General features: G+C 43.3%; 1 protein-coding gene across 25 annotated transcripts in view; it reads right to left on the bottom strand.

Annotated features, from left to right (window-relative positions):
- epb41l3a (erythrocyte membrane protein band 4.1-like 3a) overlaps positions 1 to 17,649 on the bottom strand; it is an 83,105-nt gene that overhangs the window by 23,131 nt on the left and 42,325 nt on the right. For 14 of the 25 annotated variants that reach the window (XM_014181245.2, XM_014181255.2, XM_014181248.2 and 11 more), the window contains exons 2-11: positions 13,099 to 13,232; positions 11,902 to 12,105; positions 6,609 to 6,713; positions 6,457 to 6,514; positions 6,265 to 6,340; positions 5,696 to 5,914; positions 5,405 to 5,492; positions 2,302 to 2,454; positions 1,672 to 1,769; positions 1,245 to 1,420 (exon numbers count right to left, since the gene is read on the bottom strand). In XM_014181245.2, the coding sequence (XP_014036720.2) occupies positions 1,245 to 1,420; positions 1,672 to 1,769; positions 2,302 to 2,454; positions 5,405 to 5,492; positions 5,696 to 5,914; positions 6,265 to 6,340; positions 6,457 to 6,514; positions 6,609 to 6,713; positions 11,902 to 12,105; positions 13,099 to 13,221 (1,300 nt within the window). In that variant the 5' untranslated portion in view covers positions 13,222 to 13,232. Of the gene's footprint in view, positions 1 to 1,244; positions 1,421 to 1,671; positions 1,770 to 2,301; positions 2,455 to 5,404; positions 5,493 to 5,695; positions 5,915 to 6,264; positions 6,341 to 6,456; positions 6,515 to 6,608; positions 6,714 to 6,804; positions 7,637 to 9,145; positions 9,424 to 11,901; positions 12,106 to 13,098; positions 13,233 to 17,649 lie in introns of those variants that run through there. The other 11 variants (XM_014181254.2, XM_014181247.2, XM_045710939.1 and 8 more) reach the window with 8 other exon arrangements.

The raw sequence follows: 17,649 nt of genomic DNA on the forward strand, positions 1-17,649 counted from the left end.
TCAATGTTGCCTTTTAGGTCCAATGATACTGATGGTGTCTGAAAGTAATATGGGCCCCGGGGCGGCTCATATTCAATTGATATCACAGCCAATTGGCCGAGTCTCTCGTTCACGTCAGTTAGCTAGTGAAATCCTGCCAAAAAAGATCTTTATTCCTAAATGAAACAGCAACATTTGCATTCAAACGGACAGGTTTTCGTCACAGCTCAGATATAACATGGGAGGGGCGGCAGCATAAATACTATAAAAAAACGAAATTCTCCAATTAATCAGCGAACGGGGGAGAACAAAAGCAGAGGGTGTATCGTCAAGCGAAGATGACAAAACAACACAATGGTAAATCCCTGTGGCGAGTGTCCGTTCCCTCAGAAGGGGATATAAAATAAACAATATTTTCTATTCTCTCTTCATACATTTCCGTCGTCACTACGAGCCATTTAACTGCGGCTTCCTCTGTGAGCTGGCTTGAATAATAAAGGACATTACTCGTGGTTTGGGACTGGTTGATAAAGACAGGGGAGTGAGGGACGGCCCTGGGTGCTTTCAGGGGATGAAAAGGCATTGTGAGTGCAGAGCGGCGAGGATAACAATGGCTAAAAACTGTAATTAGTCTGAGCGGCGTACTGAGGCTTTACAGCCTTCACAGCACGGCTGCTTACGGAGGTTCTCTTAAGCTTTCATGTAGACTAGGAAATGTGGAAGCTGTCAAGCAAGCGACCACTTTCAAGACAAACGGCGACCAAAATGGCTCTGTGGAGAATATCAACTATCGTTCTAGGGATATTCAAGGGAAAGTATTCCCTATTCACGCCAGTGACACTTGTAAGCCAATGACAGGTCTGGGAGGACTTGAGTGAATTTCAATGTTTGTGAAGACCAAATCAAGTGTGATTGATTGACAGATGTCACAAGGTGTGCAATGGTATGGCCATTATGACAGTTGGGTGCATTGATTGATTGGTGCCTGAGATGCATGTAAAAACATCTCTGGATACTGTAAATCCCTCTGACTTGAACAGCTTAGAAACAAATACTTCAGAAAAGTGTGGACATGAACACGGAGGACAAGGGCAACATATGATTTTCATAAGTGCGATGATTTAGGTTTGGTTGTTTAATAATGTCCTGTAGCTTGCTTTGTCCTGTAGTATGCTTCCCCAACTCAAACTCTATGGGGAGAAATGTGATACAATCCTCCTTCATTCCTAACTGCTTCAAAGAGAAAGGTTGATGGGACTACAAACCTCCGTCCAGGCTGCGAGACATGATGTAGCGCTTGCTGGTGGAGCGCTCAAAGCAGGGCGCCGGGCGGACGATCTGGGAGCTCGCTCGTCGAGTCTGGGCCTGGGTTCTCCCGCTGTAGCGGAACTTCGAACCCAGGTTTAGGAACTTCTTGGGGGGAGTTTCTGGAGACACCAACCTAGAGGACAGAGAGGAATGTTGAGGGCAGGAGAACAAAGAGGAGACATTAATCTACCTAGAGGTCAAGAAAGACACACAATTACAGCAGGGATGGGCAAATGGTCCTGGAGGGAAGCAGTGTGTGCAGGCGTTTGTTCCAACCCAGCATGAAGTTAACTAAGACAATGTTCAATAACTATGGATTTACATCCAAAACCCTCCACTGAAATGGCAGATGTTTACACATTGAGGTGGTGGCCCAGGTCTCACCTGAAAAAAGTGTGGTGCTCCACGCAAACCTTCCATAATCTCTTGGCCGCCCTATGGTTGGGGAGCTTGAACCCAATTGTACTTTCAAACTGCTCAAACTGATGACAAAACATACAGAAAAAACACACAAACACACGAGTCATTCTATGTCAGGGATCATCAACTAGATTCAGCCGCGTGACGATTTTTTTCTTGAGGGGATCGACGGGGTGCCGGAACATATAATTTGTTGACTGCAACAAGTCCAAACAGATATAATGTTAGATTAAAAGATAATCATTTAAAACCTTGCATACATTTCTATTTGATCATGTGTCTCTCTCTTATGCGTGGGAATACTTAGGAACAGATTTCTTCAATTAAAATCACTTGGAGCTAATTTCCTGGTGTTTTTACAGTCTTTTATTTCCAACAATAAATGTATTTATTTTTGCTCAGAAAACTTGGAGGGCCGAATAAAACCACCTGTGGGCCAAATTCGGGCACACGGGCCACCAGTTAGTGAACCCTGTTCTATGTGATGCTATTCTATGTGATGCCATTCTATGTGATGTGCATACTACCTTCATACATGAAACAGGACCAGGACATTGCTTTCATGTCAGCAGGGCCTTATACTGATATGCTTACCTCTCCAGGGCGTATTTTGATGTAGAAATTATTCCTTTTGTAGGAGATCTTGAGGACCTTGGGCCAGGCGAACCTGTTGATGCGCAAGCGATCGCGGTAGATCAGAAGACCACTGGAGCACACGCCCAACATGATCTCAACACCCTCGGAATCCTGGGAAGGAATGTCAGGAAGCGTGGTTAACAACCTGACACTACTCAAACCAGACACCGGGTTGCAAAATTCCTGAAACTTCCACAAAGTGGGATTTCTGAAAAAACCTGGGAACTTTGGTCAAGTTTGTGGAATTTTGTTACTAATCTCACATTGAGGAAGCCTAAGTGTCAGTCAGTTTGGGTTTTAGTCAGCTCACCTATTGGTTGTTGTCCTTAGTTTACTGTCTGCAGGGCCTTTCAACTTCATGCCTGAAGGGCCAAAGGGCTCCTGGTTTTGTTTACTAACTAGTAATTCATTGATTGATTGAATGTCACTGATTGGCCCAGAGAGTCCAGAAGTGTTTCGTTCCTCCAGGCCTTGTTGTTCTAATAGCCCTGGTCTACAGTATGCCCATAGACTTATTCCTAATCTTTTCTAGACTCTACCAAACATGATAACGGCAGAGTAGTTGACTAATGCCAAAACAGATTGACAACCAGGCTAAAAAAAGTTTCTGATTGTTTATAAAAAAGAATGGTTGACATTGTCAGACACCACCACTTCCTCCTACAAAGAAATGAGGCAGCCTGAGATGACTGGTGAATCGGCAAGCCAAATACAATGTATTATTCAATGAAGGATTCAAATGAGTTTTCTAAAAAAAGGATAATTGAAATGAAAACATAATGAGAGCTGTCGTAATGTTGATGAACATATTTCACAAACCGTCGCCAAACCAAGAACGCAAGAGACAAGAAAATGACCTACATTACCGGAAACCAATTATTTATCCTAAAACGCCTCTTTTCACAGCTCCTACTTTCACTAGTTATCTGTCTGGCTTACCCAGGAGCAAGTATTGGGCTCTTTCTCAATTGTCTAAAAAGTCTGTCCTCTCCTTGCCTCCTCTCCTTCATTGCACTCAGCTGAAAGAACTGAACAGGTGAAAGCCAGCCTAATCATGATCTTACACCATATTGTTTTTACCTGTCACGTTCCAATCAGTGCAGATGAAGTTAAGGAGATGAGGGGAGGAAGCATTTGAGAGCCAATTTACAGAGCACAGTGATGTACGTGTCTTAGCTATTTAAATGTACTTTAGGGTAGTAACGAGCAAAGCTGAGGTATTTTCAGCTGGGCTGTACAATGAACTGTGCTCCTTTTTCATGACATGGATGCTGAAGGTCTACAAGGCTGCAGTGGGAATTTTGTCTAAACATTCATTCATACAATAATTCATACATACACGTACATCGCAATATGATGGCATTGCAAGGACAGTGAATGTTAGGGTGATGGAGGAGTCTATCACTCCCGAGGCGGAGTCTGTTACTACAATGACATCTACTCTGTCTAAAGTCTAATTCTATGTTCCAATGTCCACACTAGCATACCACATGCCTAGTTGCTTCATTCAAGAAGCATGTTAATGTGGATATTGGATGTAGCCTAAATGTGGGGTTAAGATGGCGAATACTATTCACATGACATCACAATGATGAGGCCTTCCCCAAAAGGTGTTAAAGTCTGCAGATGAGCACAGTCGGGCTGCCACAGAGCAGATGGGGGGGACAGAGGGTGGTCCACAACTCCCTGTGTGTGGGATATGAGCACTGGGTCTATGAGGGGATGCAGTATACCATGGGGGGGCGATATCCTACACCTCACAACAGCCACTTAAGAAATTACAACTACAATCATCCACAATGTCAACTCGAAATTGTGGTGAGACAAACCCACAGCCCTAAACCATTGCCTCTAACAGTCCATGGTCATGCACGAAGACAGGGGTTTTCAGACAGGGACACATGTAACATACATGTAACTATATATACACACAAACAAAATGCAAGCCTTACCTCGCCCTTAGCTGGAGACAAGCACTCAAACAGGCTTCCTACCAACTAGGCCATTCAGTAAGAGTAAGACAAGAAAAGATCAAAACAGCCTGATCTGACCAAACGGAGGGAAGGTGTCCATGCCATCAGTGAGTCTGTTATGAGTGTTTTACGTGTTCTCTCTTATTTGGTTATGAATGAAAATCATAAGTGCTAGAATAGCATGTCATTATTTCATTTTTTTTTTTTTTCATGACAAAACACTATGTTTACTCTCTGCAATTGGTGCTAGGAGGTGTTGTGAAACGGTTTTGGGTGAACGATTTTTCCTCATGGCGCGTTAGGGTTACATGAGGTCAGATGATATAACCCACATTACATAGCTGGGTCAGGCTATATTTACATGGCTGGCAACAGAAATACCATTTTCCAAACAATGTTTCTTCGATGAAGACAAAAAATAACCATCTTTGTAAAAAGTTCAGCTAAAATCTAAAATAAGCTCTTTCTCCTCTCTTATTGCTTCTTGAGTATATTCAAATCTGACAATGTTATTTCATCTAACCGTGCAGTGTCCATTCAAATCTATGCCAGCGAATTGAGCCAGTTTTTGATTTGCTTGGTTATATAACAGTGTTGTGTAGATAGGTGATTAGTTAGTCCTAAAATGTCATTCCCAGCTGACATTGCAAACAACATTAACAACCAACCGAGGCACAAAGTAACAACTAGAACAAAATTGAACACAAAACAGAGAGGACATTAGCTAGTGATACGCAGACCATGAAAAGTGTACGCACCTTTGACAGGCTAAAATAATGAATTAGGTAGAAAGGTTAAATTAGTTAATTTCAGAGCCTATGTAAGTGATATCCTTCATTCCCTGCACTTGTGGGGTTTGAGGTGTCACTTAGGGCAGTACCTAACACCATGGTTTGGATCTACGGATTCAAACAACAAAGATCCAAATGGCTATTCAAGCTGCTGGCGGTCAAAGGACAGGGTACCAGGCAGAATCATGCAGGTCATAACAACAGGGCTTTTTCAATTCATGGCAGGGCAGACATTTTGAAAAAACAAAAAACAACAGGGTTGGGGTCAATAGTATAAGTTGAATACGGCCCCTTTACCTTGGCATGGTGAAGGTCCACTCCGTACATGGACAGCTTCTTCACGTTCTCGAGGAAGTGCATCTCAGCCTCAGCTGGCATCATTCCTCTTGAGTGAGAGACAAACACACACAGAGGGTTTTGTATGTTTTTTTTTTTACAGTAACTGTTCAGTCCATGAGCGTCTCTTCCAATAGGTTATATAGACAGAAAGACAGAAAAATGTAGACAGACAGACAAACAGACTGACTTGTAGTTCTAGACAGACAGACAGAGACTGACTTGTAGTTCTAGACAGACAGACAGACTGACTTGTAGTTCTTGTGCAGGTCCATGATCTTCTCCTCCAGCTCCTTGGTTTGGTTGGGGGCAAAGCGGAACTCGCTGACGTAGTCTGTCCCAGACTCCTCTGGGTCGTAGTCCCCCAGCTCTGATTGGACCGTGTAGGATCCCAGCACCGTGTGGGTGGCAAAGGAGCAGGGCAGACGCCCCGACACCACGTCATCCCTCAACTGGAGGCACAGGTAATATCTGAGAGTGAGAGGGGGAGGAAGGGTGAGGGACAGAGAAAGAGGGGTGGGGAAGAGAAAGGGGAGTGAGGAAGGGAGTTTGTCGGAGAAAAAGAAGTGTGAGAGAAAGGAGAAAAAAAGAGAACATGAGAGTTAATTGGCAGCCAAATGCACAAAGCACAGTAATGAATTGATTTAAAAAAGTGTCATTATGCTAAAGTAAAACCCTGAGGACAGAAGAATAAAAACATCCCAGGTGACTCAGACAGCTATTTGGTCAATGTAGACATCCCAAAGGTACAAATATAGCAAACCTCTTGAAAAAGGACCTAGTGGACAGCTTCCCGAAGGTGAAACTAGAGAAAGTGTTACCTTGTAATATCCTCAGACAGCTGGGCAGGGTCTGGAGGGTAGAACTTCACGTTGAATGAAAAATTCCAGGCGACTCCTGGAGTGTACAAAAACAAGCGGTTCATTGAAATGACCATTGAACAGTAGGAAAGACCCTTTAAGCTTGAGTAACTAGCATGCTTCAAACCATGCAGAGAAATAATATCCAAATACCCATATTCCACGCACCTCTGATCTGTTTCTTCATCTCCTTAGATGGGTCTAACCAGTTCTGGGAGAATTGAAGAGGACAGTGTCAATTCACCTCTACAAAATAACCAAAACACCCCTAATTACACAGAAAAAATCTAAAAGAAGAATTCCACCTTTTGGTTTTCGATATCCCGGAATGTGATGCCAAAGTAGTCCTTTTCCAGGAGGTTAAGCTGCTCACAAACTTTGTGGAATAACACATGGCCTCTCTCCCGTTTCTGCACAGAAAAGCACATGAGAAACTCTTATTCTAGAAATGCTACAAACATACATTGGACAGATTACTGCGGCAGACCATTTTTCTATTACCTAACCCCTCCTGAATGATAATGGTGTGTCACTGCGCTAAATTGTGATGTATTCCTCCAACGGGGTCAGGAGCCATTTAATGAAAGATAGGCACTGGAAAGAGTATTCAGACACACACACACACACAGTCATGTCTGCCGCTGTGGGTGCCAGTCTTCCTACCATAACTCCTCTCTCTACAGAGGGAGGGGGTCGCCTGTCAAAAGGGCTCCACTCCCATCACCCAGCATCACACCATGTTGTGTCACATCATGATCACTGTACTAATGGTTGTTACCCTGCCTGGCCCTCGCAGGGTGAGATCCAAGGCTTTCGGAACCACGATACATCAACCTGTGAGGCTCCTATTGCTAGCTCTAAATTAGCAACATCCCTTAACGCTCTGTAAAAATAGCCCAATTAAATCAGGGGTAAAGGGGGCTGACACAGTAGACTACTTCCAAATATGTCACCTTGAAACGGAGAAAGATTTGAAGGGTTATATTTGTTAACGTTTTTTGTAGAGGACTAGGTGTTGTAAAACTGGGTTATTTTGTAGTGTTTCTGGAGTAGTAGCTAGGTGTGTTAAAACAAACCAAGTGTCAGAATGAATACTTGAGATGGGCTATACAGAAGTTATCCCATCCAAGCTAAACAAAGTACAAAATAACTGTGTGTGTGTGTGTGTGCATTTGTGTGTGTGTTTGTGTGGGTGTGTTTGTTGCAAGAAACACACAGGAGACAAGAAAATCCCATATTTTCACAGTGCATTCGAAAAGTATTCAGACCCATTTCCTTTTCCACATTTTGTTACTTTACAGCCTTATTCTAAAATGGATAAAATGTTTTTTTTAAAATCGTAATTTTTTTAGTCTTTGTAAAGTCAATTGATTGGACATGATTTGGAAAGGCACACACCAGTGCATGTCAGAGCAAAAACCAAGTAATGAGGTTGAAAGAATTGTCCGTAGGGCTCTGAGACAGGATTGTGTCATTGAAGGTCCCCAAGAACTCAGTGGCCTCCATCATCTTTAAATGGAAGAAGTTTGTAACCACAAAGACTCTTGCTAGAGCTGGCCGCCCGGCCAAACTGAGAAATCGGGGGAGAAGGACCTTGGTCAGGGAGGTGGTCAAGAACCAGATGATCACTCTGACAGAGCTCCAGAGTCCCTCTGTGGAGATGTGATAACCTTCCAGAGGGACAAGCATTTCAGCAGCACTCCACAAACCAGGCTTTTATGGTAGAGCGACCAGATGGATGCCACTCCTCAGTAAAAGGCACATGACAGCCGGTTTGGAATTTGCGAAAAGGCACCTAAAGGACTCTCAGACCATGAGAAACAAGATTCTCTGGTCTGATGAAACCAAGATTGAACTCCTTGGCCTGAATGCCAAGCGTCACATCTGGAGGAAACCTGGCACCATCCCTACAGTGAAGAATGGTGAAGGCAGCATCATGCTGTGGGGATGTTTCTCAGCGGCAGGGACTGGGAGACTATTCAGGATCATGGGAAAGATGAACGGAGCAAAGTACCGAGTGATCCTTGATGAAAACCTGCTCCAGAGGTTTTCTACTCAGCACCTCAGACTGGGGAAAAGGTTCACCTTCCAACAGGACAACGACCCTAAGCACACAACCAAGACAACACAGGAGTGGCTTCGGGACAAGTTTCTGAATGTCTTTGAGTGGCCCAGCCAGAGCCCGGACTTGAACCCAATCGAACATCTCTGGAGGGACCTGAAAATAGCAGCGCAGCAACATTCCCCATCCAACCTGACAGAGCTTGAGAGGATCTGCAGAGAAGAATGGGAGAAACTCCCCAAATACATGTGTGCCAAGCTTGTAGCGTCATACCCAAGAAGGCTTGAGGCTGTAATCGCTGCCAAAGGTGCTTCAACAAAGTACTGAGTAAAGGGTCTGAATACTTATGTAAATGTGTTATTTCCAGTTTTGCAAACAATTCTAAAAACCTGTTTTTGCTTTGTCATTATGGGGTATTGTGTGTAGATTGATGAGAAAAAGACAAACGATGTAATCCATTTTAGAATAAGGCTGTAACGTAACAAAATGTGGAAAAAGACAAAGGGTTGTAAATACTTTCCGACTATACTGTATAAATGAGGAAAATGCTCATCTCCGGGATTTACTGTGAAATGCAGTTAAGCGATTTCCCAGGTCGTACGACCTCTTGGGGTACCACTTAACCACCACAACCTTATTAAACACACAGTAATATAGGAACAATATAAACTATGTGCATTAGCCTTGGGCAGCTAGTGGCTAACGCTAAAGAGGATCATCTCTGCAGCCTTAATTTCCCCTTCCAATCACCAGAAGGAGCACTTCAGCGATGTCACTCACTGTCTGAGTGACCCAAACAACATCCAAACAAAGAATGTAGCTCCTGAACAATGAGGACAAACAGAGATGGAGAGAAAAAGGTGTTTCCACTTCCCTAGCTCCTCTACGTCGCTACATCCATGACTAGGGCTCAATCTCAAATCACTCCCTTCCCCTCGGCCCTCCATTTGCTCGCTCCCGCGCGCCTTCGCCAAATGCACAAGTGTCCCAAAGCTGAGGGACTGAAAAATATCGAGGGTTTAGAGGCTAATTAGACCTTCCGATAGCCGCTTCGGCCAAGCCAGCAAGGCTTCAGAGTGAAGTACTATCCCGACATGCACCGCGATGTCGATGGAGTTGGCGCAATTTGATACTAAAGAATGGAGAGGCGTGCCTAATTATACGCCACGTGCATTAGATTATGTCTGATTTCGAGACTTGACACATGAAGCTAACAGATGAAATACCTCCCAAATTAAATGTTGAACTGTTACTGAGTTTATATCTTGTAAAACAACAGGGGGATTTGTTCATTTGAATGTCATGCTTTTTTAAAATACTATTTAACGAGTGTGTCCCGAAGTTGATGGGTTTATTGATCCCATCGCCACTCACTGAAAGTCGTTCTCAGAGTTTTGTCAGCAACACGTGACAACGGAGGGACCTCCGAGCGAGTTGGTAGGGGCGAGGGGGTGATTTGGATTCACTATAGGAGTGTTGTTGTGGCATTGATGGGGCTGATGGGTAGTTAAGTGGAATGTTGTAGCGGTGACTTGGGAGGTTAGAGCGACATTGATGATTCAGACCATGTGACCCAGAAGCGGAGTGGCCTGTGACAGACGTGACACTGCATGTCACTGCGAGAGAGGAGGGGATGTCACGCCATCACCCGCTCCTCTCTTTTTATCCCCTCAGTAAACTCCTTGCCCCTCTCTCACCTCTCTCTAAAGGTACTATCTACAATCTAAAAGGGTTCGTCGGTTGTCCCCATAGGAGAACCCTTTGAAGAACCCTTTTTGGCTCCAGGCAGAATCCTTTTGGTTCCAGGTAGAACCCTTTTGGGTTCCATGTAGACCCTTTTCCCAGAGGGTTCTACATGGAACCCAAATGAGTTCTATCTGGAACCAAAAAGGACAACCAAAGGACCCTTTTGGAACCCTTTTTTCTAAGAGTGTATCCATCTCCCTTCTCCCCTCAAGCCTTTCCACTCTCCTCTCTACCTCTCCTTTCCCCTCTCTCCTGACTTATATCCCCTCACTCCTGACCTCTATCCCCTCTCCTCTCTCCTGACCTCTATCCCCCTTTCCTCTCTCCTGATCTCTATCCCACCTTTCCTCTCTCCTGACCTCTATCCCCCCTTTCCTCTCTCCTGACCTCTATCCCCCCTTTCCTCTCTCCTGACCTCTATCCCCTCTCCTCTCTCCTGACCTCTATCCCCCTTTCCTCTCTCCTGATCTCTATCCCACCTTTCCTCTCTCCTGACCTCTATCCCCCCTTTCCTCTCTCCTGACCTCTATCCCCCCTTTCCTCTCTCCTGACCTCTATCCCCCCTTTCCTCACTCCTGACCTCTATCCCCCCTTTCCTCACTCCTGACCTCTATCCCCCCTCTCCTCTCTCCTGACCTCTATCCCCCCTTTCCTCACTCCTGACCTCTATCCCCCTCTCCTCTCTCCTGACCTCTATCCCCCCAAAACATTACCATATCTCTCCTCCCCTCCCTTATCCCCTCTCTTCCTCTTCTGTCCTCTCCTCTGTCCTCTCCTCCCTCATCCCTCTCTGATCCACCTTTCTCCCCCCCTATCTCTCCTCTGTCCTCTCTGCCAGGGAAAGAGCCAGTCAATAATCACTGCAGCATGTTTAGCCCGGAGCCACACCCCTCTCTTCGCAGTGTCGCTTTCCCATGGCCACCAACACAGAGTCACCAACAAACGACGGAGCCAACCGGCCACAATGCTTTATCTTTTTCCATTGGATGTACCGACTAATCTGGCCATATCCAGCCTGGGGCTCAAACTGCACTAATAGATTGGTTTCTCTCCAGTAGTTGGTCAACAGAGTTGCCTGGAAGCTGAAGAACAGAACCTCTGTTTTTTGTGGAGACAAAGCAGTAAATGTGTAGGAATGGACAGATTTATCCAGAGTGATGGATGATGTCTGCTTAGAGGGAAAACGGCGGTGTTGGCCAAAAAACTGTCTGATTATGCACCGGTGGGGGATGGGGTGTTTTTCAATGTATACAGCCAAGTATTAGGTCTAAGGGGAGTTTATTACAATAACGTTAAAAGCAGAGTGAATTCCATTGGGGCAAGCTTCCATAGTCTTTAATTATGTTAAGATCAGATAATACAGGAAATAAAGGAAAAGCCATGCATATAGATAAGCTTTCTAACCTATATTGTCAGCGTTAGTCTTCCAGTAGAACAATACCATTAATGTCCACTCAATTCATGTAGACAGAGGTGACTTAGTAGAAGGAGACGTCATCAATTCAGCATGATAAAAAACTATCTCAAGCCAACTTTGAGCCAACCCCACAAAGTATGACTTGAGAAAGAAATGATAAGTCAGTGATACTAACTTTGATAAATAAATGTCCTGCCCCTTCTGATCTCTGGTGAACTCTGCAAACACACACACACACACACACACACACACACACACACACACACACACACACACACACACACACACACACACCAACCCATCCCTACACACACGTTAACCCACCTACCTGCTAAACTCCCCTCAACCCCAAGCGGTGACCCCCTTCACCCACCTCCACCACACAGGTGTAGTCGGAGCCATCAAGCAGGGTGACCTTGCACTGCATGGTCTTGTAGCTGCGGACGCTCCGGCCTCCACCGGGGGACCTGGACAGCTTACTGGTGGACGACCTGTGTGAGGTCCTGTCCTCCTCCGCCTGCGATGGCTCAAGCTGATTCTCCTGTGGGACCACGCCTCCCTCCGCTCTCTCGCCGTTCTGGACAGGGGGGGGCACAGGTTTTACCATAGCACTGTGATGAGAATGTTAAAGTGGTATGATTATGATAATGTGTTGTTTTGGACCCAACCGGTTGTGACACGAATGGTCAAGTGGAATAAATAGTTGGCGGGCCGGATGAATGTGACGGAAATGTTAAAGGGATACTTCTGGATTTTGGCAATGAAACCCTGTATCTACTCAGATTAACTTTTGGATTCTATTTTTATGTCTCTGAGTCAGAGTGTGAATTACATCATGACATTCGGGGGGGAGGGTAACATTTTTTAATGATCCTAATAATAAATACATCATTTAAATGGGAAAAATAAATTACTTTTTAATGTGGCTTGAACACAACTAGTCATGATGCTGTAAATAAAGGGTTTATTGCCAAAATCCAGAAGTATCCTTTTAAGGAGAAATGATTTGGACACTTGTTTATTATAAACCTGAATAGTACTACTGTGGCTGTTTGATATTGTATCAAATGTTTCAAATTCAGTAATTTAAAGCCTATTCCCACGTCATTTACTGTATAGGCTAAATGAGGATGACGGTGCCAGTATGAAGATAGGCTCCTCCAATAGAAATACACGATCACGCTTGTAGGCGATGTCATAGCAACGCTGGCTAGCTAAGCTCATGCTCAGAAACAGGTCATCAGGTCTAACGGCCGTCTTGTGCCGAACTGCACATGTGCAGGCCGTTATAAAGTGTTTTTTGATGAAAATGAAAATGTTTTAGATTGTCACTTTCACGAGGTTGGAGTAATAACATGTTTGACTACTTAAGTCATTGACTCGAATCTAGGTTGTGCCTTTAGATTTCGAGAAAATTAACAAATAAGGAATAATATTTCACTTCTCTCATTAACTTCCCAAACCTCGGCCTTGTCTACTTGGCAAGCTTCACAACCCGGAAGTCTCGCGATGTTGCGCCTCTGGGTTTAGAAACTCCGCGACGGTGCTGTTTTTTGTGGGTGTGGCTAACCTGCTTCTTCCTGACAGGCGTGCTGTGGGCGGCGGCCGGGGGGAAAGAGTCCGCCTCCAGGAGTGGAACCGCACTGGCCTCCTGCTGGTCCGCGCTGGACTCTGAATTTGGTTCTGTCGTCATGACGATTCACCCTACAACACAGCAAATAAATACACACAAAAGAAGATGGAAGAATTTCGACTGAGACAAAAAAAAATATCTAATTCAACACAAGACGACAGTTGCAGCACATGCCCTAATACATGGCCACATTTCTAGATACAACTGAAATCTAACAAATTGAAAATGAAATGCTATAATAATATGTACCCTCAATTCTTTCTGCAATGCAGAGACATAATCATATTTCCAACCACCACACCGTCAATCTGAGGAAGAGATCCATATATGTGTTCATCTGGGATCAATCAAGAATAACCTGCATAGCAATGAAGTACGCCAAACATATCTAGGACAACAGCCATGATAAGAAGCTCTTGTAATGTGAAAGTCAGCATTGATTTGACTACTAATGTATTTTACATAGCTTCAAGGTTGAAACAGAGGTGACACTACAGTACTTCTCTATATAATAAGCTTCTTTGAGACAGCAGGTGATTCAACTCAGATTAAATCAGTGAAGAGTTGTGAGACATGTCACACTCGCCCCAGCATGAATATACCTCAATGTCTCATTGTGACAGTCCATCAGTGTCCACCAAGTGTCTTTCAAATGTAAATGAATCGAGGTGTAACTGGTAACTACAACAGTGCAGTACAATTTACAATACTATATTTTTGATATGCATGATGATGGCCCCATTTTCCATTGACAAACCATAAGGACTTAGAATGTTGTGTATATGGGTTCCCCTGAGAACACACTGTAATGGTAAAACCATTTCAATATATTCAGCTGTCTGAAAGGACAAAGTCAGTCAAAAATATCAAATTAGTCTTTATTCTGTAAAGAAAACGACACTCTAGACTCCATTACAGTTCATTCGCTTATCATTTGACACCTTATAAACAACCTATTACTATTTAATAATTCCCACGTGCTAACTCCAAAATAATCACAGTGAATATGTATTACTGTCATTAAGATGTACCCATGCTGTAATGAATCTGTAATAAATCTCAGTAGTAAGGAAAGGGAGACGTTAGTATGTGAACTTTAGCCAGCATAGCTGGAAGTGTTTGGCTGGGGAAGTGTGGCTTTCACACACACACACACACACACACACACACACACACACACACACACACACACACACACACACACACACACACACACACACACACACACACACACACACACACACACACACACACACACACACAGTGGGCTGTGGCAGGGTTGTCAGAGCTTTAGGGCTATTTATACTGTATCACCACAACATGGGACTGGGCTCAGTTACCCCTTCAGGTCTCCGCACACATGGTGCCGGGGTTCCAGTATCAACACACACACACACACACACACACACACACACACACACACACACACACACACACACACACACACACACACACACACACACACACACACACACACTAATGCACAAAAACATGGGCAAACACACACAGACATATTAAACGTAAACATGCTGAGGCATGCACACACACGTAGACAGGTGCCATGACACCCCTACCCACCCATGGCAGTCAGAGTATGCAGGGTTCAAATATGTACCACACCCAATCAGCTACTACTGTAATGGCCAGTTAAGAGTAATGTTCTTTACTGCTTTCTACCTCAGAAACTAAGTCAAAGTAGCACTTAAGTTGTTTGAACATCTTACAAAAACATGCCCTCAGCAACACATCATGAACTGGCATTGAACTCACTGTGTTCATTCCATAATGCTTTAATTCAATTAATGCTCAGCGTTGCGATGAATACAGATAATACAAAGACTCTGTGAGGTCCACCAGATACACATGCCCTAGAGATACACTTTTGAGAGTATTTCATTCTTCCTCATTCAACAACGGTTTATCCTAGCTGGGTTTGAAATGGGCTCTGTGGGCCGTAAGCCTGTGGAACCTTCTCTTGGTTTAATCTACAATCTGTAATATAGGTCAGTGTGCACTGCTGACCAGGCAGAAGGTTGTCAGACACACTATAAGCTCTCCATCCGTTTATTCCAACCAAAGAGGTGACGGATTGGAGGAGGCCAGCTATGAGGACCGGACCCTGTTGCCATGAAAACCATAGATAAGCAATAAAAACGTCAATACCAATCTCCAACATGATTTTCCATATCCGAGCTTCAGGACAAAGCGGATGTAAAAGCTGGAAGGGAAGGGATGTAGACTAACTACGACATGAGTATGTCTCTGCATAATGAACAAAATACCAAAAAAATAGGGCTGTGGCGGTCACGAAATTTCATCAGCCGGTGATTGTCAAGCAAATAACTGTCGGTCTCACGGTAATTGACCGTTAATTAACATAAACATATTTAGCATCTCCTGGCTTCCACACATGGCCTACAAGCCACTGATGCAGACCTTTGGAACATTTCCATTTTAAAAAGTCTAATAAATCCATGTGATATAGTCTACTCCATCACAATAAATCCATGATTTATTTTAGACAGGTCTAAAGAAGCATGATATAAAGAAAATGTAGTCTATTTCAGAAGAACAAAATAGCATACTCTGAGTTGTACTTATGTTAGCATACTCTGAGTTGTCCTCATTTAGCAGACAAGATGTGCTTAGAATTCTGTGGCATTATTTTATATTATTTAATAGTATGAAGAATACAATTGAACAAAGCTGAATAAAATATAAATATTTTCTCCAAACGATTTGAGGGAGTGTGCACATGCGGCTATTCTGTGTTGAGCGGTTAACAAAGAAATAGTTATTCCTAAATGTTTAATTTAGAGTTATTAATGTAACTTTAGTTGTTTTACAAACGTTGGGCTATATGTTTTGATTTTGAATACATTTTAAGGCTGCATGATGAGACTCCAATGATGATTTGTAAAAAGTCGCTTGAAAGGCATGAGCTCCGCTTTGTTTTTGTTGCATAGGCTGTACACACTTCATTAGTCTCTCATTCACAATTTGACAATCACTTGATAATGACTCGAATTTCACAGGGGCATCCCCTTTGTGGCTGCAATGCACCCTAAAACAATCAATGCCTTTGCTGTGCCCTTCTCCCTGATTGCTGCTCTCCATCACGTGATCGGGTCTTTCTCACAGGCTACAAGTGAAAACAGACACATCGGGAACGCAACTGCGTGCATCCTTATCCAGTTCTGAGGAGCATATTGAAGATATTGGAACAACTGTCCACACTTACTTTTCGACAGCCAACAAGATGTGAAGGCCTAACAAACAGCAAAAGCACTAGCCTATGTCAATCTACTATCCCCCATAGTACAAAAGTCGACCTATTCTATTCTATGCGAGAAATAAATATTCCAAACGTAGTCTGGGAAAGTTTTAATTAATACAAGCCCTAGCATCAAAATCATGTTTTACGCAATGTGGCTGACACAACAGATTAGAACGTTTACCTTAAAATGTTAATAAGCTATTAGGCTATTTCTTCACATTATACGCGCATCAATGTGCACATGGCAGTAGGCTATAAGCAGCAATGTTCCATTAGCGGGAAAACACCATTATCAAAAGTGACTACAAATGCGATTATTATAAAGGTGCATTTTTATGGTGAAAATTATCTTACCTAAACTTGAAAGTCACGCACTGTTTATGTATGCCAGTTAGGCTCTAAACCCCTTGTAAAGCAAATTAATATGCTTAATTTAAATACGTTTTTTGGACACTTTAGTTGTGATATAAACCTTTTGAAAACATATAGACCTATAGGCTAGGTTACTTGATGTGTGCAACTATGATTCGAAAAAGCCAAGAAAAAAAGGCTGTTTCTTATGCTGGGCATCATTCACAAGTGATAATATATAAGTGATAGGCTAATATTGTCACCCATCAGACTATTCTTGATTTAATTTTGTCTTTACATATACTAAATAATATATGTGAAATTTGCTTTGATTCAGAATGGACCATTATCATGCACCTGTATCAAAAAATTGGCAGCAGGAAGAAATACATGTCATCTATTCACTGGTCCCGTGTGGCTCAGTTGGTAGAGCATGGTGTTTGCAACGCCAGGGTTGTGGGTTCGATTCCCACGGGGGACCAGTACAGAGTAAAAAAAGTATGAAATGTATGCATTCACTACTGTAAGTCGCTCTGGATAAGAGCGTCTGCTAAATGACTAAAATGTAAATGTTAAATAGCAGATGGAGAACGCTTTTCCAGTGATTCATTTTCATGCCAGCCAGGTAGTCTATACTCCTGTTGTAAAGATAAGCAATGTGCTTAATATTAGGAAAGTTGAGAAATATATATAGTAGGCCTAGCCTATTTAGTAGAGGCCATTACTCTGTTTTCTCACCAATTGCATAGCCTATAGAAATGTTGCGCAACATGAGCTCATGAAGTGTTTGATTCCATTTTCGAATACATTTGCATTGATGTCAGAGTGATTAGAGGGACAATAGAGTGCTGAGTACCAGG

The sequence above is a fragment of the Salmo salar genome, chromosome ssa29, assembly GCF_905237065.1.
Source record: "Salmo salar chromosome ssa29, Ssal_v3.1, whole genome shotgun sequence".
Taxonomy (NCBI): domain Eukaryota; kingdom Metazoa; phylum Chordata; class Actinopteri; order Salmoniformes; family Salmonidae; genus Salmo; species Salmo salar.